The sequence below is a fragment of the Pagrus pagrus genome, assembly GCF_965226575.1.
Source record: "Pagrus pagrus genome assembly, chromosome: 15".
NCBI lineage: Eukaryota > Metazoa > Chordata > Actinopteri > Spariformes > Sparidae > Pagrus > Pagrus pagrus.
This window is the reverse complement of record NC_140199.1, coordinates 10465941-10489542: the sequence shown is the minus strand read 5'-3', so window position 1 is coordinate 10489542 and position 23602 is coordinate 10465941. Positions and strand designations below refer to the sequence as shown.

The 23602-nt window shown below is 40.9% G+C and overlaps 1 protein-coding gene across 2 annotated transcripts in view; it reads right to left on the bottom strand.

The window, feature by feature from the left end:
• The window catches only part of akt3a (v-akt murine thymoma viral oncogene homolog 3a), a 62819-nt gene that overhangs the window by 23577 nt on the left and 15640 nt on the right, over positions 1-23602 (bottom strand). For both annotated transcript variants that reach the window (XM_084375313.1, XM_084375312.1), the window contains exon 3: positions 5317-5442. In XM_084375313.1, coding sequence (XP_084231439.1) covers positions 5317-5442 — 126 coding nt within the window. The remainder of the gene's footprint in view (positions 1-5316; positions 5443-23602) is intronic.

The window sequence follows — 23602 nt, the reverse complement described above, 5'->3', positions numbered from 1 at the left end:
ACCCGCAGGCTGCACGGACATCAGCAATATCACAGCTGTGTTGGTGTGTGTGCTCAGTGACCTTTTCTGTACCAGAACTGTGTGCAGGTTAATAAGAAAAACAAAACAATTATCCTGTGTTGTGTGACCAGAGCTTTGGGGGGTTATTTTTGTTGCTGTGGTATCAAAAGAGGTATTGAGTTCTGTTTTTTATTCTAGCATAGTATCAAAGTTCAAAATTCTGGTAGTGTGATAACTTTGTGTGCTTGTGGTACGTCCATGTCTTTTTTGTGTGTTGGAGGTTTTATTGGGAGTTTTTTTCTCTTCTTTTGTGTAGTTATTGATACAATTTCTTGTATTTTATCATATTTTTTACTACAAGCAGCATGCAGTTTAATATAAGGCTCATTAAATTAACTTGTTATAGTGTGCTCTATAAATAAATCTCCCTTGTCTTGCTTGCTAGAGTCATAAAAAACTTTGCTACTATGAAATTTTTTTTATTGGGCACAGAGTCTTGTTTGATGTCACAAGAAAGGTGTTTGTGGAGCTGTTTTGTGTGTGTTTTGTGACTCTCAAGCTGGGGAAGAATATGCAAATATAAAATGTGTTGATTATCCAACAATATTTCAAGTTTAATGTCTGTCAGGGCATATTATTTTGTGAAATTGTTCAAGTAAAAAACACTTTGTTCATTCTTGAAGGGTAAGTCATAACTGATAATAATATTAATTGTGTAGTACCAAACCATTATTGGTAATCGAGCAGACAGATAACCAGTATTTGAAACCAATGTACTTTTACAGTAAAAATGAGAGTCAAAATAGAGAATAAACAGTGATGGAATGTACCGAACTACAATTTACTCAAGCACTGTACCAAAGTACAATTTTGTGGTTTCCAATCTCTGCCGCTTTATACTTCCACTCCACTATTTCATAACTGTAGTTACTACGCAGATCCTGAAAATGCTAAATATCGACCCCAAAATCAGCCAGGCCAATAATCTGTCTATCCCCAACTTGTACAGGGCCTGTAGTGAAAGAATGTAGACCTGCTACTTGAAATTAAACAGACCAAATTTGAATATCAAGTTGAGATTAACTGCACAATTAAGTACAGATGCAGCTTTGTTTTTAATTTTTTTAGTTTAAACATAGGCAATAACTTCAGCCACCAATGATTCAAATAAAGGCTCTCTCCTGTTCCAAGGGATATTATGTGTTCCAGCACATACGCATCTGGCGAATATCCGAAGAGACACATTTCTGTGAAAATGGGCAATACAGTAGGCCATTATTACACAAACGCATAATACAGTACACAAACGCAGAAACGTACGCACACATAGCCAGATGGGGCTGTGAGATCTCTGTGGGAAGGAATGCATCTTCATTGTCCCTCAGCAGTCTCTGTGCTCATCGGGGATGAGAGCTGATGTAAAAGAGCAGAATGATCCATCCTCTGACCTCTCGTCCCCCCCACTTCGTCTTTGTTCTACATACATCACCCTCCATCCTCCTCTCCTGATTTCTCCTCCCCTCTGTTCCCCTTTTGTCTCCTGTCATTCTCTCCTCTCTCCTCCCGTCCTCAGCTATCCCTTCTTCCAATTACTTTCTGTTTAAGTGTGGCACAGCACAGCATGTCATGGCTCAGCCTAAATATAGACAGGAAGGTTAATGACAACACACCTCGGGTCGTACACGCGGCAGAAATTCGATGTAAATTCAAACAAGCACAGACACACACACAAAGAAGTTACTACCTGACTCGTGAGCGTGGCCTGCTGTGCCGCCAGAAAACAAGGTCATGCTATGGGACGATGCCAAAAAACACTCATGAACAAACACACACACACACACACACACACACACACACACACACACACACAGAAAGTGATATTGAAGTTTGAACGTTAGCTGAAATTGGGTTGTTTGCCACAGCAGGCAATTGTGAAATCTGTGTACCGGTTTAGTGGGTGTGTGTGAGTGCATGCATCAGTGTGTGTGTGTGTGTTTGTGTGTGAGCGACAGGCTTGTATGTATGAGTCCCTCTGCAGGGAACAGGCCTGTACCATCTCTGTTCCATCTGACCACTTCTGTTGTTCACACACACATAAACACACACACATAGGCACGAACAGATAAACAAACACACACATACACACACGTACACACACGTACACACACACACACACACACACACACACACACACACACACACACACACACACACACGCCACCTGGCCTCCCAGCTTTGGGCAACAGATGTGGCAGTGCCAGCGCGGTGCCAAGCAGCCGGGGCCGGATGTATGGCCTGGCTTGTCCTCTTCGCAAACTCTTTTCCTCTCCCCGTTTTTCCTCGTTCTCCAATCCAGTCTTCGTCTCCTCCTCCCTGTCTGTTCAGCACTGCCGATCCTCCTCTCCTCCTCTCCTCCCTTTTTCTCCCCCATATTTCATCTGCATCTCCAATCCCACCATCCCTCTCTCTGTCTCTCATCCGTTGCTCTCCACCCTAATCATCCTTCCATCTCCATCCTCGCTCTTCTTCCCCTCTCTCCTCCCGCGTCTCCAATTTTCTCTTCTGCCCCCTCCGATCGACTCCCATCGCTCATTCGCCATTCTTGTCCTCCCTTCCGGACTCCTGTCTTTCGTTCTCCTCCTCCGTCCTTTGATGTGCCATTCTTTATCGTTTTCTCTGAAGTTTCAGCTCGTATTCTACCATTCGTCATCATTTTCTTCTGTTTTCGCCCCCATCTCACACCTATTCTCCTGTACTCTCCTCTGCCTCCGCTATCACCCCCTCCATCACCATTCCTCACTGAATTGTTCTGCAGAAACTTTACATAGCGCTTGTCTGAATCCATTTAACTGATGACCCTATTTTGATTATATGTTAATTTAACATCCAAATCTAAGGCTCTGTGCAGTATTGTAGAGTTAACTATGAATATAATCAATTACAATGTTTGTTTACTATAACTTTCATGTAGAAAACTTATTTTTCCTGATGTTATTTCAGTGTATACATGTCTCATTTGTCAAAAATGCATATTTGTTGGTGAGATATCTCATTAATAGTAACAGTTGTACTAAGGTTAGGTTACCTGTTAGGCCACAGCATAAAGAAGACAGCTTGATTTTAACCCAGACCAAGCAGTTAGTGTGACTGTCAGTGAGATGTCGCTTTTGGGAAAATTTGGTTTATCAAAGAAGCTGGGCAGCTAGAAGGGTTGGACCACTGTGTTTGATCTTGTTGTTATGATTAAAGCTAAAAGATGACAACAAAAATTTTAAAACATGCTGACTTCACATCCCACAATGCAAATCAACTGCAAGATGTCTATGCGGAAGTGTCTATTTTTGTCAGTGTGACGTCATTGCAAGTAAATACAGTGGCATCTGCATCAGGGCACGTGCCCTGCTTAATACTGTACCTATCAGATTACGTTCAGTAGAAAGCGATGCATGAAAGTGAAATTGAGTAATCAGCTACACAACATGCATCCATTTATTTATTAAGAGACATATGCTGCATGATATACTGTAAGTGTTTTATCTGGTTTATCCAGCACAATCGTGGATGCTGATCTATCAATAATCTGGGTGTATTTTGTTTTCCGGAATATAATAATTCATAACTACATAATCCTGTTTACTCTTCCAAATTCAGGCAACTTATACAAGGTCATCCTTAATTACATTTTAACTTGATTATAGTAATTCCACTAGTCTAAGTTAGTCCATTTTACTACCTATATAAGTGACAACACCACATTTATGGTCAGTATTTTATTTGTAATATTTATCAGAAAAACTATTCTGTTAATGATTTACATTTTTCCTTACTCTGTTGGTCTTTTGGAAAGACATTTGCATGTGTGGTCTTGTAGTTGGTTTATGTTTTTTAGTTTGTTTGCTTTGTTTTGTCCTTTTGAGTCTCATTTGATTTTATCTGCTGTAATGAACTTTCCAACATTGAATATAACATTACTTAATATGGTGTTTAACAAATGTCAACTACTTCAAGAACCGCCATTATCACTGACATACCTAGTATGAATCATTGCACTTTGTGTATTTCTTTAGTGTAATAATCAGCAGTGTGACAGCTACAGTACAGCAGCCGAGTCCGGAGAGAATAAAAAACAAAACCTGAACTTTAAACATAAACACATTGATAAAGGAGTCTAAATAACAAAGACTTGAACAGGGATGTGCTGACCAGTCTTATTGTGTTTAATGTTCTCAGTTATCACAGTGATGTCAGATTAAAATGGTTTTGTGTGTGTTAAAAAGTAAAGGTGATGACAGACCAACGAGTGAGTATTATAAGTTTAGTAGTAAGTCGGTTATGTCTTCTGTCTTTAAGGGTGATCTCCAATCTGCATTTATTGTATGAACAATGAGAGGTGACAGTGGTGGTAATGAGACTGAGAGACATTAAAATTATTCTTGTTAACTCATTAGCTGGTTAATTACACATGTCAAAGACTCTGTGGAGCTTGTTAACCAGGTGTAGACAGATGATATACTGATAAATGGTTAATTAGAGCACGTGGTGAATTCTGTAAAGCATATTGATGCTGTGAAGACTGATGACTGACAACACGCCATGAGTGAACTGATGCAATAGCTGCTGTACCATTTCACTGTGGCTCTGTGTGATGAAACCACAAGAACATTTAAGCAATATCTAACGGCACTTTACATGACAGAGGTCCATTTGAGGAATGCTTGTCTTCCAACCCGCAGACATGGGTTTAATTCCCTGCTTAAGTGTGCTAAAGCAAGCTCACCACCCACAGAGGTGAAACTGAAACGTAATTTTAGCAGGTGTCACAGTATTAACATTAACATTAACAGAGAAGTATGCAGGGTAAACGGGTGCATCATATACGGAAAAGATGCAGGTATTTTGACACATTGCTACTGGTTTTTCTGTTAGGATTAAAAAGTTTAAAGTTTACTGTGTTTTTACAGCAAAGGCCAGATTATAACAAGCCAGCAAAAACAAAAATAAGCTCCAAATGAGTGTGTCAGGTATCTAAGCTACATCCTTGGGATGGGAATCAATAAGCATTGGATGGATAGACTGTGTTTATGTTTCTGGTGAGTTTAAATTATGGTTAAGTGGTTTAAAATTCAGAGTGATACAGGGCTACTGAGTTTGATACTGTATGGATTAGGCCTGACTGAATTAAAGGGTTCTGCCTTGGTAGAGGTATGCACTCTACTGAAAGCCATTCTAGTTTAAATGCAATACCAGTATTTAACAGTCACTTCTAGAGCACAGCGCCAAAAGCTTATTGTGATGTATGTATGCGAGATTACGTACTTGCTACAGAGAAGTTATTTAGGGGGTAGGGCAGGTCGGCATCCTGAGGTTTCTCTTTGTAGCCGATGAAAGAGCCGTCTGTCTTCAGGAGAAAGTAACGTGGCCGCCAGTTCTTTATGTATTCACCTGAAGGAGAAGATGGACACAAAGAGAAGAGAACGTAAGTCAACCAGACACTGAATTCATGAGGGCAACAGTGATGATGATGCTGAAGGCAGCAGTGCACTCAGAGGTAATCATAATCATGATGATTATGATAATATATCAACGTATTAATAGCAATAATGATTATGATTTTAAATACAGATTTTATTCCCTCGACAGTTAAAATCCTGTCCGCTCAACCTTATCCATCCAAAGGATATCACACACACGTACACACTGTCCGCAGACACAAACTCCCACAGTATGACTCCCACTGCGCTTGCCAGATACAGATCGGATTATCATGTAAAAAACGACAAAAACATGTTTACCAGCACAACAACCGAACTATCCATGCCAGAAACATCATCTGGCTGATATATGGGCAGGTGTCGAGGTGATGACCCTGCCACCAAACACACACCGAAGCACATTGCGCACACACAAACACATGTATGAAGTCATAATTTAAGCATAAAACCACTGGTCGGCAGCAAAGGGGGAAGAAGAGAAGAGAAGAGGGATGAGATAAGATGAGACCAGATGAGATGACATGAGCTGAGATAAGATTACATACAGGGAATAACCCTTCTTAGACTGCAGCAACAAATAACAACATCTGCTGAGCAGCTGGTGGCCGAGTATTACCCAACTGGCTGGCACAGACTGGCACTAAGGTGGCACCACAGCTTTATCAGATGACCCGCTGCAGGATTACATGAGTGTCAAACATTTCCACACCACAGAGGCGGATAACACTTACTGGAAACAGCATGGATACACACATGGATTAAAGTACACACATGTGTGGATTCACACGTAGTCGGACGAGTACAATGAGTACAAACTGAGGGAGGAAACCACGCGCACATGGTACACGGCTGAAGTAATACTGAGACACACAGCTCTGGTGAAAGAAACTGACAATCTCAACACTTTCCAAAGCCGGGAGCTGTGTAAACATTTCACTTTCTCATTTCAAACAACAGAAATAAAAACCACAGAAGGACACAAATGTTCCCCACTTCTCAGCCCCTTTTAATTAACCAGCCGTTGCTTGACATGCACAAATACACACACACACACGCACACACACATTTACACACCTTGCGAAGACATACTAATAGACAAAGGTGCATGTGTGTCTGCATGCATAAACACACTCATCGCCGACACACACAGACACAAAGCTCGGTAACAGCTCTGATCACCTTTCTTAGGCTAATTTGCTGGGAGAAGAGAATAGGCAGTGTGTGTATGTGTATGTGTTCTATTTGTGACATCCATTTAAAGCGGAAATGACAGCAGGCCGCGCTCGTTAACACGTCGCGGAAAAACACCTGCTCCGCCGAAGGGACCATGCGACTGCCGGGCCTGCCGGTACCTCTGGGTGGTGCTGGTGGTGGAGGTGTGCGTATGTGAGTGTGTGGTGGGGGGGTAGCGGCTGATTTGAACCACCACACAGGGACAGAGAGAGACACAGATAGACACAGATAACAAAATGCTGTTGGGTGCCAGTGCGTCATCAGGATTACCAAATCACACCTCTCTCTCTCCTCTCCTCTCCTCTCCTCTCTCAGACTCTATTTTTCTCCTTTTCACAAATACACCCACTCTCCCCTCCTCTCCCGCTTCCTTCCCCTGTTCTTTCAGAAACAAAGCATCTTCTTTGGATCACTCGCTACTGTGAGAGGGGCTGAATGGGAGGGGTGGGAGGAGAGATGGAGGGAGGCATAAGGAAAAAATTAATTAAGAAAGCAAAGCAAAAATGGAATGGAGGGGAAGGGGGCTGTAAGTGAGTGGAAGGAGAATACCGTATATATAAAGCTAGGGATTAGGCTCGCATGTAATCAGTTCAGCAATTTGATTGTGAGCATTGTGGGGTTCTGCTTCCCTGGAGTGAGAATAAATGTAAGCGGGCCTAATGAGCTTAAATTGTTCCAGAAAACTACTTTCATTAGTACTTTGTAAATTAATGTGAGTGAATTTAATAGATCTCCGTTATTTAATGTTTGTAGTTTATGTTGTACATGTGATCTTTTGCTTAGAAAACCTATGATGCAGGTTTTTTCAAATCTAAATTACAATGGGATGGATACAACACTAAAATCTATAAAAAATAATGCAAAGGAAAAAAAATGTAAGTTCTCTTTTGTAGAGAACGTGTCAGAAATAGTGGTGGGTTTAAAAAACTGATTTTGTATGACAAAGCTGAATGAACGAGACATTCATTCATGTTCTGCACTGCTAGCAAAGCACGGACAAGCTTGTGAAAGGACTGCCAGTTAAATATAAAGTGGACAATGAAACTACACCAAACATGACAACTATCAAAATGAAGACGAGAAACTATGACAAGGCTTAACTCACCGGCTTCAGTACAACAGTACAACGGCTGGTGAAAAGACCACAGTGTGTTGTGTGTCTCAAAATATTAGCTTCTTACAGTGTGAAACCGAACAAGTTAAGACACCACTTAGAGACAGAACTCTAAATTTAGTCCTTCCAGTATGAAGGTGATTTGTTCCTTATTTAGTTATTTCAGTAAGATGTCACACTTAAGTTGCAGCTCTGTATTACTCACAGACAATGTTTAAAATATATTATGTGTTTGCAAACTGCGGCAACTGCAATTCTTGGGAACCACTGGTTAAAATGATCTGATATTGATTCATAAAATCCCAACTTTGTACTCCTTCAATATATGTGGATGCATGTCAGGGTGCGAAATTAAAACCCGCCAAGCGCCAAATGTGGGTAGATTTTCATTTTGGCGAGCAAATCTCTAAAGGCTATCTGCCTAGAAACTATGCTGAGAGTTTCTACAGTGTTTTAGTGCAACTTAAAGGCGCGCTGCTTCTGTCGTCTGCCGTCTCTCTGTGTCTGAGATTTACACACATGGCACAGGGACAGGACTTTAGATATTCAAGTGCATTCGAATGCACCTCGGAAACTTAAAACGTGCTTAATGTTTAAATCAGAACAACAATCTCATTAATTTCGACACAGGAAGATTTTAACTACAAATCTACGTTATTCAATTCGTAATGTAAACGCTAATGTTTTTAATAATGCACCAGGTTTGACTGTTCCTAGTGCAATTTACAGCATTAGTTCTCGCTTTCTGTCTTTCATAGCCAGGAAAAACTGGTACACTAACTGAAATATCCCTCACTGAATCAAAAATTCAATCAAATTTGGACCTTGTGAATCGGAATGTAATCAATTTGGGAGATCAGTGGTGATACGCAGCTCTAGTCAAAATAAAGGTAATGATTCAATGTTATGGACATATCTAAGTCTTTAGTATGTGGTGTAAGTATTGTACAGGGTTTAAGCTCACATCAAAAAATATTACCTTAGAAAAACTTAATGAAGGAAACAAACTGATGATCTGATAAAGAGAAACTCTGCTTGACTTCAAAGTAGATAGGAGAAAAGAGATGTATTGACTGACAAAATGGATGAGGATAAACAGAAAGTTAAACTGATAAAACTATTATAAACTGGCAGTGATGACTGGCTTGCTGGTCCAAGTCCAGTCATTTCTCTGAGTCAGTTTCTAGATGAAGTGTCCAACCAATGGAAGCCTGTGGCTGGCCACTTCATCGCTCAGCTGTCCAGTACAACTGAAAACATTTAAGCAATCCTTCTGGCCGGGCATAGACAGCATGTATATGTGTGTGTTTGTGTGCGAGTGTGTGTTTGTGTGTGTACACGTCCACTGGGGGGCGGGGGAGGGGGCAGCCAGGGGTGGCACAGACGGAGAGAGGAGATGGACAGTTGTCCACACATGGCGTTCCAAACAAACACAGGCATGCACACGCTCATACAGGCACACACACAAACTGACACAATTCAGTTTCGACCGTTCCAATCCTCCGAATGATCCAATGGTGTTCTGTCAAGCTATCCCGTCTTGGCCCTGCCTGTAATGAGTCCAGCGAGCTCTCCCACTCTGGACAGCTTGTCTGGGGAGCCACATGTCTCTAGTTTGGACTGCTGGAGAAAACAGAACAGCCGGTCTCCTTCCCACACCATCTCTCTCGGACTCCTCACTTCAGTTTCATTTAGTTTTCTGCACAACTTTACTTTTCCCTTAAGGCCAATTAGTAAATACTACACTATACAGTGCTTATGACAACAGGAGTCTCTTGTTCCTTGTTAGAACGACAGGATATCAGAAATACAGGACAACGTGGGTGATCTGAAACATCTAAGGAACAGAGGATATTTAGGAGGAGAAGATAAACCATTTTGAAGTGTGTTTAAATGTTCAGCTAAATTTGTTCAAAACAGAGACAAAATGTAGACTTGAGAAGCTGGACTACAGTGCTCTCTTACAGACTGCTTTTCTAAAATCTTCTTGTAGGAACGTATAAGACATAACATTAAGACTGATGACAATAATCAAGCTACCAACAACCACATCCACTGTATTTTGCCTAATTAAGCCTTAAACTAAAGAAAGGAGTGCTGGAAAGTGAAAAGGTTGCATCTTTCCCCGAGTCTCTCTACCCCTCAAGACCTGTCGTTTTCAGCCTTTTTTGTGAGCCACAAACTACAAATTAAAAACTAAACTTTTTAAAAGTCATTTTGGAATTTCTAGGAGAAATAACTCTTGCTGGCACATCCTCCAGTTGCAGCTTGTGGATTTAGAAGTAAGAGGCAGGAGATGAATCAGCTGTGACTGTGTCCGTTCCAAGCTTTCTGATTGGACAATTACAACAACGCACTGACTAACTGTCACTCAATTAGCGGACTGATTAACTATTCATTTCAGGACAGAGGGGGAAAAGGGGAGAGAATGAGAGTGAGGAATGCAGAGAGGAAAATAGGAGACAGGTACAAGTGGTAAGGCTGAACTTCAGCCAGCAAGACAGAAACTTTGCAGTCTCTCTCCGTCTCTCCGTCTCTCCATCTCGCGCTCGCTCCTTCAGGACACCAGCACACCTCTGCTCTTCTGCTTTGCCGGATTCCCACATTTCAGCAGAGACCGAGACAGACGAAAAGCAGGAAAAACCTTGATGACAATTAAATAAATAACTCCATAACTATGTGAGCTCACCAGCCATTTGTTAATCAACCCAAACAGGGATTTAATTTAATGCTTTGGCCGAGGCTGGAGCTGATATGCAGATGGCGCAGAGACGGGGCTGTGTGACTGGCACTCTGGGAGCTGGAGGGGTGGCGGGTGGTGGTGGTGGTGGTGGTGTATAGAGGTAGGGGAGGGGAGGCGGATGGAGAGAGTGGGGAGGAGGCTCTGCCACGTTCCAGCACATACACAGCAGCTCACCGGCAGGGAGAGGAATGTGTCGTCTGGCTGCATGACAACACACACACAAACTCTTACATGCATCCACACACACACACGCACACATGCTCAGTGTTTAGAGCAGTAGTGTTTGGCTGACATGGGATAGAATAAATAACAAAATTACTGGATAGTTGGTCACCAGGCTGACCAAAGGAGAAAATAACAGACTTCCTACAGGTGAAGGGCAGGTTTTAAGTGTGCTGTGTTCAATTGCTGAAACAATTCAAGTAACTGATTAGTCTATCAAAAGAGGATGAATTAGTCATTTAAGTCATTGAGAAAACAAGAAACGTGTAGCTTCTAAAATGCAAAATTGTTCTGCTTCTTTCTGTTTTATACCACTGTAAATTGAATATATTTTGGGCTATTGGTCAGATCAACAGAAGACCAGACGAGACTCCATGGACCAGACCTTAGAGACTATGGACAGATTATTTGACAATCCAAAATCATCTTCGGTTGCAGTCCCATCATAATTCAACTGGACCTGCAACAACTAATCAATTAGAAGTATATAAATATATATAAATATTCTCTGGTTTCTTTACTATTCTATGACAATAGACCGAATATTTGATAGACCGAACAAATTGATTATTTGAGAAAATAATCGACAGATTAAAGCTGCTGTAAGCCTCATCATCTTCGTTTGAGCGAACTTTCTGTCTGTTCTTCAGTTAGCAATCCCCTCCCTCCTCTGTACATCCCCACACTTGCACAGCTCTCCTTTTTTGAGGTAGCTTTTTCTAAAGAGTTCTCTGTCCTGATTGGAGTAAGTGGGCAGGAACACTAGAAAAAAAATGCTTTTCGTTGAGTGAATGAGCAGGGGGAGGAGAGACAACAGTGGTTACTGTTGGAATACAGAGCTATCTAACGGTCATTTTAATAAGAAAATAAAGTTTTCGGCAGTTTTATTTGACAGTGATAATAATCTTTAGTTGCTGCCCTAGCCCTAACAACATTAAATTAGAAAATTATGTCAATTTTGTCATATTACTGTACAGTCCAAAATGTTACATATCTCATGTAGGTAAAGCTAAATGCAAATCACTAATGCACACTGTAGCAGCATGTGGTTTGCATGATTGAAACAGCAGCAGAATGCAGTTAAACTGGTGGGTGTGTTTGAGCTGAAACGGTTGGCCGGCAGCTTGAACTGATCTCCTTATAGACTAAGGTCAATACACCTCCAGACACAACAGTGCGGGAAGGGTTTTGATATGTTTACGTATGTGGGCATTAGCGGCTGGTGCTTGAGTAAAAGCAGTAATGTACAGGGAGGAAGAGAGATTAGCTAAACATCAGCCAAGTAAGTAAGCGAAGGGTGGAGGTGCCTGTGTGCAGCGCAGAGGGCACAGGGGTTAAGAAAGTGGAGAATTGTGCGGTAAGACACTTGAGGAAGACATCTTTCTCCGAGTCTGTCCATGTTGCAGAGCTGCACAGGACTCTTGCAGTCACTCTGCTCCAAACCAGCGTTCAGGGAAAACAATGAATAAATAGTTATTTAAAGATTTTTTGCACGATCTGTACAGTCTATTTAATTGTGTATGTGTCAATTTATGTTGCTTTGGCTGTGTGTGTGACCCCGACCACAGCAGTTCTAACTCCAGCCTGCTCAGACATCTTAAGACGAATCCAGGCTCTTCAAAGCCAATCCACTTACAGTGCATTAGTCTCATTACCACATCGGGACTGGACTGGTGTTAGCGTGTGTGTGCATGTACGAGTGCTTTAAATAAAAGGACCATCAGTGACGACACAAAAGTAGCACTGTGTTCTACCTGTAAAAGTTCGGGAGGCATTTTTGTCACTTGTGTAATGATGACTTGTGTAAGACTCGAACGAGTGGGAAAAAAAGATTTGAAGAATCAAAGAACTGAATTCAGTTTGAAGCTGGGGCTGCAGCTGGGTTTAAAGGTTTAGTACTGAAGTAATTGTACAAGCCTGCAGCTCAGTCCGTGGAATGAGGAAGGATGAGGAAAAAGAAGAGGGCTGAGCATGAGAATTAACAAGAGAGAGCGAAAAAGAGAGAAAGAGAGAGGCAGGCCTCGGTGTAAGCGGTTAAGGCTATGACAGTGACAGAGTTGGGACAGGGCAGGGCAGCCACAGGGCGGCCAGATTGAGTGGAAACCCATGGGAGTGTGGCCATCCCTTGGGGCCCACTAGGAGATTTCATCCAGCCAGCTGCACACAGCCAGATCCTCCTGGTAGACTGTGCTGGATGCACACACACAGACACACAGACATGCACACACCAATGCAGGCTGCCCTGGTGCCCCTCTGCTTTCCCAGCTGGTATAGAAGGAGGCACATGCACATGCACACAAACACTCATACACACACAGTGACAACATATTACAGGTTCACAATTCTGCAAATACATCACACTGAGATTCACCCCTTTTTCTATACATTTCCCTTTCTTTTATTTCTGCTGCATATTTTTTAGTGTTTTTTCCTCCTCCCCTCTTCGGTCCTCTCCTGCAGTACCACTACAGTCCAGTAGATGGTGGTGGCTCCCTGGAGCATGGTGGCCACCGCTGTGATACTGACACAGAGCTGGAGAGTGACTGACAGATGCACAGCAGCCAAGATGCCTTACATCCTAATCCCCCTAACAGCACTGGTGTGTGTGTGTGTGTGTGTGTATACAGTGCAAATATACATATGTAAGATCAGCACATGTACATATCAGGTGTAAGTGTGTGTATTTCTGTACGCAGGCATTCAGTCAACTTAAATCTGTATGTGTGTGTGTTTATACTTGAGTGTTTGCTCATCTGTGTTGTCGGGGAGGAGGCAGGGTCCGTTGCTTCCTAAAGCACCCTAGGATTAGTGCGGTGTTAGCATATTAGCATCTTAGCTGGAGGGCTGCTGCTTAACACCACCTGTGCCAGACAGGAGGCTGTGGAGGCTACTCAGCCACACCCCCACCCTTCTCTACCCCCCCACCCACAAACACTCACATATGTAGACACACACACACACACACACACACACACACACACACACACACATACATACACACAGTGGGTGGGTGAAGGTCACTTAGCTACAGCAACTTCAAGCTTACAGTCTTAATTCATTACTGTTACTACTTTATCTGTCTCTTCACATGCGGCAGTCCTACAACAAAGTCACATTAAAATATAATTAACTTCACCTTATTTCCAACATATTGAATTCAAGGTAAAAGTCCAGCAAGTTTCTGTAAAATTACCGTGAAAATGGAGAGATGGCCAATTACATCAAGAATAGCTTTACTGCTTATGTCATTACCTTAACCTGTAACTCTATAAATTAAGGTCCTTGTAGAAAAGCATACGTTAATAGTTAATAAGGCTCTTATAAATCTGTATAAGATGTTTATTAACATTTTTAGACTACATAAACATTAATCTGCTGCTAACACACTGCTTTAAAAACTAAAAACTAAGCTTTTGTTGCCAGCTTAGTTAACTGTTAGTAGCAGTCCCCACACTGGATAATGCTTCCATGAACATTTATGACCTCCATCTGCTTTTGTATTTTTGACTTTTGCATCTGTCCAGCACTTCACGTTTAGGTGTTTTTGGATGTGAGCATTGCTATAAACATGTTGCATCATGTTGAGTACAAACTCATTCAGCTTATTATATTAAAGCTTGAATAAAACTCCTTTTTAATCAACTTAAAACATCCTCATCAGAGTCCTCAATCTCAAAAAAGCATTTGGCAGCTGGAGGGTGTTAAATTCAGACCCTGATTAAACTACTTCTAAATTTCTATATGATAAGGTACTCTGAGAAGTCAGGTGAAAATGTAAAATTCAAGGCTGCTCTACAGAGAGACAAATTACCTTGCAGACATACAGTATTTGTTTAATACCAATGTATTGGGTTTGATCTAAAATTATGAGAAGGAAATGCCAGAAGGCAAAACATCTCTAGAGATTCACTGTCACCTTTCACAACCAAACTCTCTTTGTATTCCAAATAGGAATAGACATGTAACACCAAATAATAAAACACCCTGTTGAAATTTAGAAAGGTAACAACTAAAGACAGGTTTTCCTCCTTAATGCTGTAATTTCAGAGGGTTTCTGTGATGGCCTCTCTGCACTGCTTGCTGGTTTCCTGCTCCGTGCTCTTCTGTTTGCAAAGGGCTGCCCTGTGAAACAGGAGACATGCCTGGGCCCAGTGTGACCTTCTGTACAGTACATAATGCTGGGTCAGCCTACAGTCCAGTAAAAACTCTTCTCCTCAATAAATGTTCTACGGACTTGCCATACTGATGAAACACAACACATGTGCACATTGACGTCAGAGGCTACAGTTAAGCACATACTATAGCCATACAGGAGGATATATAAGAAAGAACATATAAGATTATCATTAACCAAATAAACTCAGGTTTATGTCTAGATTATATGAGGAATATCAAACACAGCTCAGTTAGAAGGTTTTTTTTCTCCTACATCCACATATCCATCCACCCACACAAACACTACCAAGGCATATCATGGCATTCAAAACACAAAGACTGATCTGTTTAGATGTCCTCTAGTATGTCAAGAAGGTAAAAATACAATCCAAGCAAACCAGTACAAAAGGCCCCTGCATTCAAACCCCAAATAACATTAGGAATGCCATGCTGCTTGTGTTCAGAAAGCAGTGGATCCAATGCGATTAGGAAAGGCACACACAGCCAATGAGCAGGCTAATCAAATTGCACTGATTGCTGGTGTATTGCCTCTCTCTGTTCTCTCTTCTGGATGGCATTGTGTGTTGGCATAATTGATCTCTTCATTTATTTTATATCATTGAAGTTCACATTATACAGTTCATTTACCAAACATTGTATATACTATACAGTAGATCTATTAGTTGAAAAGAGCAATAAGACGTATAAACAAGATGGATGTCAGAAAGCATACCAACAGACTGTTTGTTTGTTAAGTCACATGTCGACATTTAAAGATGAGGTTGATTTCAAAACATTATTAGTCGTGTGTAAAGCCAGAAATAGACTATTACCTAAAAGGTAAACAGAGGTTGTTTATATTAAGATCAAATTTCAAGGATCATAGGAGATTTAAGTTTGTATGCACACACTACATTACAGCAGATGTGTATTGCAGCATGTGGAGGGATACTGAGACATTCTCTGGACAATGACTAAATATGCAGCTCAAAATAATGGGACATTTTGAACTGATTAGGTAACATTTATGTTAAAATGACTGCTATCGATCGTATCACAGTATGTATTGTTGACATTTATGTGATTTGTGGAGATGAACCAATAGACTAAACTTCAGTTTTTACCCTTCACAATAAGAGTCCTGGATATGTCGTAAATGCTTTGGTAGCTAACTGAAGCATTTCAGTCAAAGACCATCAAAGGTAACCTGGTGAAGATCTTTATACCGAGGAGTTGTTGTTAATATTAATTCTTGATTGTGAGGTGAACAGATTGTGGGAGTTTTGTCCTGATTTTGTCTGCCCTTGGTCTTGGTCTGCTCCTACGCACCTGTCAATCCACAGGTGTGCAAAAGTTTGTGTCAGCAAAAGGCCATTAAATATTTTGATGCATTATGTTTATTAGTTATTGAAAAGTCAATGTTTTATTACAAACATAAATAGAATTCCATTAAAAGAAAGTTACATAAATGTTTGTGTATGCTGTGAATTACAGTTCTTAAATCAGAGTCAGCCAAAAAATCAGAATTGGCAGGTGAATTTTTAAAAAAACTTGGAAATCAGAATCGGCCTAGAAAATTGCAATCAGTGCATCTCTGAAGATGCGAGGAGGTAAAGAAGTTATTCTTCCTTCTGCTCGTCTATTGTTCATGGAATATAAGTATGTATTATTTGTCTTTTACAACAGTGAAATTAGCAAAATAAATAAAATATGACTGAATGGATGAAAGAAATGACTTTAAAATCCACAACACATCATCAAGGACCAGTTCATGACAATAAAAAACTGTGTGCTGTTTACATACTCCATTACTTGCATATATTAGTATAGTAAAAATAATGGAATCTGACTGGACATTAATCTTTTTTTTCATTTAGTAATTCTAATATTCTCATATTGTGCATTCATGCCTTGGGACTACGGCTGAAATTTAGCAGTTATGCTAAGTCCGGCGCATTTACACTGATGCTTAACGTATCAATGTTGATGAATGTGCATTGTCCCAACTCAATAAATAAATAAATGAAATGAAATGAAATGATTGCTCAGAGTAGAGGGTTTCTTAGAGGCTCCTCATTTAAATCTGACATTCGTATTCAAATTCTTATTCTGTTCCTTTGCCTCATTGGATGTCAAACCAGCCAATCAGAGGAACAGAGCAAGGCAGCTGGACCAATCGTCAATGAGAGTAGCTGTCGATCAGAACAAGGAGGGGAGGGTCAGGAGACGGACACAGCTGTCCTACTGTTGCCTATAAGAGACAGTGTACAAGGAGAGTGTGTGTGTGTGTGTGTGTGTGTGTGTGTGTGTGTGTGTGTGTGTGTGTGTGTGTGTGTGTGTGTGTGTGTGCGTGAGTGGGTGGGTGTGGGGTCAACCAGCCCAACCCTGTCCAGTTGAGCAGTGGTGAACAGGTGCAAAGCTTTATGCACGTGTGTGTGTGTGTGTGAGTCACTATTATTCCAGAGTGGTTGGCTCTGTATTATTAATTCAGAAATGCTGGGCTGGGGCTGTGTGCGGCAGCTGGCGTTACGTGTGCATGCATGTGGTTGAGTGTGTGTGTGTGTGTGTCTGGACAACATCAGACCCCCCTGGTCTTTTGTGAAGGCCCCCCCCCTCCACCCCGCTTCTCTCCTGAAGCAGCAGAGAAGCATTGTGCTGTATGTCTCCCCTGTCTGCCTGTAAACTTATACACATGCACACGCTCACACACAGCATACTCTGTCAACACATATACACACACACACACACACACACACACATGCACGCACGCACGCACACACACTAGAGCACAATAGCCCCAGCCCAGCAGGCTAGAGTAAACAATCAAGCACTATACCCCAACTACTGTCAAGTGCACCCCCAGCCTTGCCCTCCCTCCCACACACACACACACACACACACACACACACACACAGCCTCATTCTAAAGGTCCCATTCATGTGTTGCATTAAAGGGCCGACACTAAGTGCTCTCCACCTCACTAACTGCTGCTCTCTGCTCTCCCCTCTGTCCTGGCTACCTGTATGTCGCTCCACCTGCCCAAGTGTGGGCCCATCTGTCCATCAGAGTCCATTCATTGCATGTTTGGAGCCTAAACCCAAGTCAAACTCTGCATTACTTACTCCTTAAACTGACCCTAGATTTCTGCTTTAACTTATGATTATGAAGTAAAAGTTGATTGCACAATGTAATGGACATAGAAACCATATATGAAACCATCAGCATTTACATTAGTTCCCTATAAACCTTGAATTCAGTGCATAATTTTCTGCCACTGGGTACACGACCACCCTGGAAAGGGAAGGTTAACTGGCGATTGATTCCTATTATGGACTAAATGATTGAATAAACTCATGTTTTGTGCCGTGTTGTTGTTATTTGCGACGGAAACAATCCAGCTGTTTTTGCAACAGTGACGCCAACAATACTACCACTTGGAAACACAAGCTGGAGAAGTTGTCAGTTGCCACCTTCATTTTTGTTTGTATGGACTAGTATTAGGCCAGTAAACAATGGCATCATCCATCGCCGATGGCTGTCAATCACCAACGACTGAGCCCTGTACCATCGTAACATTAGGATTTAAAAGGTCCCCTTCCAGAGAGCACAAAAAGTAGTGTATCCCCTCAGAGTTGCCATTAGGCAGGAGTTGTTGGCGTTTGTAACATGTGGCAGATAAAATAAAACAAAGTTATTGCTGCTCAATGAACGTACAGCTTTGTGATCTGTTCATAATTTTCTGATTAAACTTCCCCAGTTAGGTGAACCCAAGACACTCACTTCTATTAGTGGCAGCTGTGTTTTTCTTGTTAGTGTGTTTCTCTAAATCAGGCTTTTGTTATTTGCATATTCTTAGCTTAGCCTGGCTAACTTTGTTTCAAGCTTCTGAGGCTGACAGAGTTAAGTTATGGACATGTGGTGAGTTGACAAAGACCCTTTTATGGGCGTCTCACAGACATGGGGATGTCTGTCAGATGCTTGCCATGCTGGGATGCGAAAGCTGATCTTACAAGAAAACAGTGGGAAATAGCGGGTGACTACAGTGTTGTGCTAATAAGCAACAATGATGTCATGATGACTGTCAAATGCTGATTTGGTGGACATTGCCAAACCCTAGTGTGGACAGGTGAGAGCGATGCCCAGTGTGACACCAAGATGTATGAGCTACAACACATGGTTGTATCTGGATAAATCACAGTTTTATGGATACATGGAGGAATGTGATAGGCTGCAGTTAACCATGCATGTAAAGCAGAACATTACAAAACGAGGCAAGGGCACAACATAGTCTCATCCGATTCCCACACAATCAGTCATGCTCCATCACGCGTAACTGACATGCCTAAGTTACAGAGACTGGAATCATATTAGTTTTGGCTCATCTGCTGCTAAAAGTCCCTGATGTCTCATGCAGACAGTTTACCAAAACACTGTCCAATCAAAGAGCTGCTTGTAAGCCCATGTGACTTTTGTTTACAAGATGCTGTTTGCCTGTGATTAGGCAGTGTTCATGAACTACTGGAGAGTTTGGGCTAACAAAATCACAGTGTGATTGCAATTAGTGACTGCTGTGTGCCTGTCTGTCACACTCAGAGGTGACAGACAGCTCTATATGCCAGTCCATCTCAGACAAAGTCTTCTCCCTCTCCTTCCCTGAGAGCTGGTGTTTGTCATGTTGTAACGTCTGTTTGTCTAAGAGGCTGTGTTTGACACATGTCCAACTCAGCTGGCCGACATCAGGCACTTGAGGCTTTGAGACAATTCAAAAGAAACAAAGATGACTATATTAGGGCCTCAACAGACAAATTATTTTCATTCTGGTTTGATCTGTTGATTATTGTCTTGATTGATTTCTTGATTTTCTTAACTTTTCTCTTTTGTCCAAAACCATAGACAGTCAGTTTACTCTCATAGAAAGTAAGGGCACCAGAAAATATTCACATTTACAAAGCAAATTAGAGAATTTTACTTATTTTTCTTTAAAAGAAGCAATCAAACTAATAAATCCATTCTCCAAATAGTTGCTGTATTTATTTATTGGTGAAACCTGACAGTTAATCTTTGCAGTTGTAGACTGTGTTATCTATGTTGTAATAATTATAAAACAAAAAGAAAGTCAAATAGCTTCTTAAAATGATCATTATATGTGTATGTTACGATTTGTTTTCTTTCTGTATGATTATTCCATAAGGACATTTTCATGATTTGTTTCATGATTTTACTAGAAAATTGACAAAAATGTACTAAAACTAACGGATGCACTATATATTTTTTTCGTGACAAGTAATCATACATGCCACCTTCTTTAGATGTAGAAAAAATCTCATCTCAAATCTCAAGAATATATGTGAAACTGCCATAATATTGGCATAACATGGCTCCCTAGCCCTGCAAAGTACTTAATGAGCAGGCCGTTTCCCAGGTCTATTCAAACTCAAGATATTGTGAAGAAACACTCAAACCACGGAGCAATATCTGAATATGGCAGATGTTCGTCTTCTTTTCTTCTCTGTTCTCCCCCTCCAACTCCTCTCATACAGCAGTCTGCCATTGTACCTCGTGGTCGGCCTCGATGCTGTGAGACATCTGCACCTCACTCACTGTTTCTTTCTTTCTTTTCCGTCTCATCTTTCCTCTGTATACACACACATAGAACTTTCTTCTTGATGACAGATGGCAAGTCAACAATTGTACAGCATCAGTCTCTCAAAACACACACACAGAGACACACACCACATGCACACACAAACAAACACCACCTCCTTGTCCTCCTGTCCCTTTGTGCCCAATCCCCTGTCAGATGTCTTGATTTGTTTCTTACAGCTGAGTGTATGCATAAGTGTGTGTGTGTCCCTCTTTACCTTGGTATATTAAGCACTAGTTTAATGAGAGTTTGGTGAGGTGCAGGCCCCAGCCAGTGGACCATATGGGGGACATTTAGCCCCTTCAGATCATTGAGCCAAGCTTCGCTGACATGATTACCACTGCCGTCCGCTTCTCTACACTAGTTTCAGATTGGAACGGGGAATTTTGTCATGGATAGCTAATTAATGACTGGAGATTGGCAACCAGAGACGGAGGAGGTTGAGGGAGGATGAAAAATTCTCTCACTCTTCTTCTCTGTTTTTAATCAGGCTAACTGAGAACTAGTCCACTTGGCATCCAGACGAGCATTTCTGCACCGCTTCAAAATTAATCTTTGTCCATATATACACACCTGAAAACGCACATCCCATGATGGGTTGCGAGTGCCTTTTTAAAACAGCAAGAAGATCGTATACTCTGGTCGGTTGCTTAGCTACAGAAAACACTATAAACGAGACAGGGAGACATGACTGCTTTTGAAAGAATCGTCCTGGATGACGCTATTTTGTCAGCAAAACATTGTGAGCAGCCGACTTTGTTTCTCTTCCTCATCATTGCATTATCAATATCCATTTGTGTCTTTCTAAATATTAACATTATAACCTCCATTCTGTCGATGTACAAACTCTGTACACCAATATCATAACGCATACTCTGAGTACATATTTGCCTGTGATGCTACATACACTGATAAAGGTGGGTGTCTGTGTTGTAGTTTAAAAAAATCTCTGCTTCTGCCCGTGCAGATGCGAACACTGACAACAGAGTTTCTGGATGTTTTCCAAAAGGTCGATTTTCAGTGACCTAGAACGCCGTTTTCATGTGCACAAAAGACCAAAATCTATAGAAAAAGACATTTTAAGAACTGACTACCTGGGCCTAACTGAGACTCTGTGAAACATGCATATACACAGATGAGCAATGCAAGCACACATGTTACAGGCCTGTCACATGGTTCTTGTTGGTTTAAAACAGACATCCATTTGTCCATGCTGTCCGAAAAATTGACCGCATTTTACACACTTATGTACTGTACACACTGTCATCACTAAACATCTATGTGAATCCATGGTAGGCTCACATTTACAGTGTGTCTGTGTGGCACAGCAGGCCGAAGCTAGTGTCTTAGATAATCCTGTCAGAGACAGATTACAGGTGGGAAGCTATAAATAGACTGACTGTCCCTTTAACCTGGCCACTGTGACATCAGCATGCAGCTCAACTATAAATTCTGGTGTAATGGGAGCAAACTCAAAAATAAAAGTAATATCATGGCTGCAATGGCACTATATGTTAGTCAACATATTAACCTGTTAACTAACATTCATTCAATTACACTCATTTACTCTGCGAAATGAGCATTATGTTATGACAATGCTGCCCAAAACATGTATGAAGGCCCTATTGTTTTAGTCAAGGTGTGACTAACAAAAATTATACTGTTAATTTACATTTACAATACATTTCCCCTTGTTATGCCTTTAAAGAATGTGTTAATGTGATGGGTCAATGGATTAAAATAGACATGTGATATGGCTTGAACACAGGATTAGGCAGCTGTGTTACCATTTACTTAAAATATAATAGATTTTGGTTTGCTACAAGTCAGTGTCAAAACTTTCTCACACAGCAAACTGATTTACAGAATTAGATGGACCACAAAATCTCTACTCACCGTTGCTCATCACTTAAAAGGAGCTATTTGTAATTCCCAGCCACCTGCTTCAAACGAATGGGGGGCAGTATTTCTCCCCTTCTCAATGTTTAGTTCAAACCCTTTTTGTTATTTATCTTACATATTTCATTTGTTTCTATGCAAATTCATTGTTGCAATTTGTTAAAATTGTAAAGACCGGAATAGTTACTATTATGTATGAATTTATTTACACATATACTCACCATTCCTCAGTTGCATTGTTGCATATTTTTCTTACACAATAAATGCTAAATAAATCTATTGGAGGTATACATTTGTTAAAATTGTAAAGACCGGAATAGTTACTATTATGTATGAATTTATTTACACATATACTCACCATTCCTCAGTTGCATTGTTGCATATTTTTCTTACACAATAAATGCTAAATAAATCTATTGGAGGTATACATTGAGCAAGGTGAGGACTGGGCCAACTGTGGACTGTCGGTGTCACAATTTCGATTCTAAAAGGAAAATCTGTCTAAACATGCCTTTAATTTCAATAATAGAAATTTAAAAAAAATAATAGAATAAAAGAAAGGATTATGATTCTCCCAGTTTTTGTTTTTTCCACTCTAACAACACCTGCTCATGCACATCTGAATAAAAAACACAAAACTTCAAAGACAACACAGCTAGCTTACCAGTAGCCTGCACTTCAAGACACTTATCATGGGTGCATGAAAATGATCAAATGACTGATGCCAGAGGTAACTCTGGCAGAGTCGGAGATGTTAGGTTTATTTTGTATTCAGATACTCAACGGGGAAGAACAGAGCAGAACTGAACTGAACTGCTGACACTGCCAGAGATCCTCAATTGATTTGTTTGGCTAGAGGGTTTACTCGGGACAGACTTGAGAAACTGAACTTTGTAACAAACTGAATTCCATCTATTGTTGTTTATTGTTGAATCCTCAAACGGGACACAAAGTCGCCAAACAACTCTCATAAAATACCCTTTTCTTTTGAAAGTTCAAACCAAAAACTGAATCAAATCGTGGCCTTAAAATTAAAGTCAAATTGAATCATGGGTTTGGAGAATCGTAACAAACCCTGTGATCACTGTGTCTTATAAGTT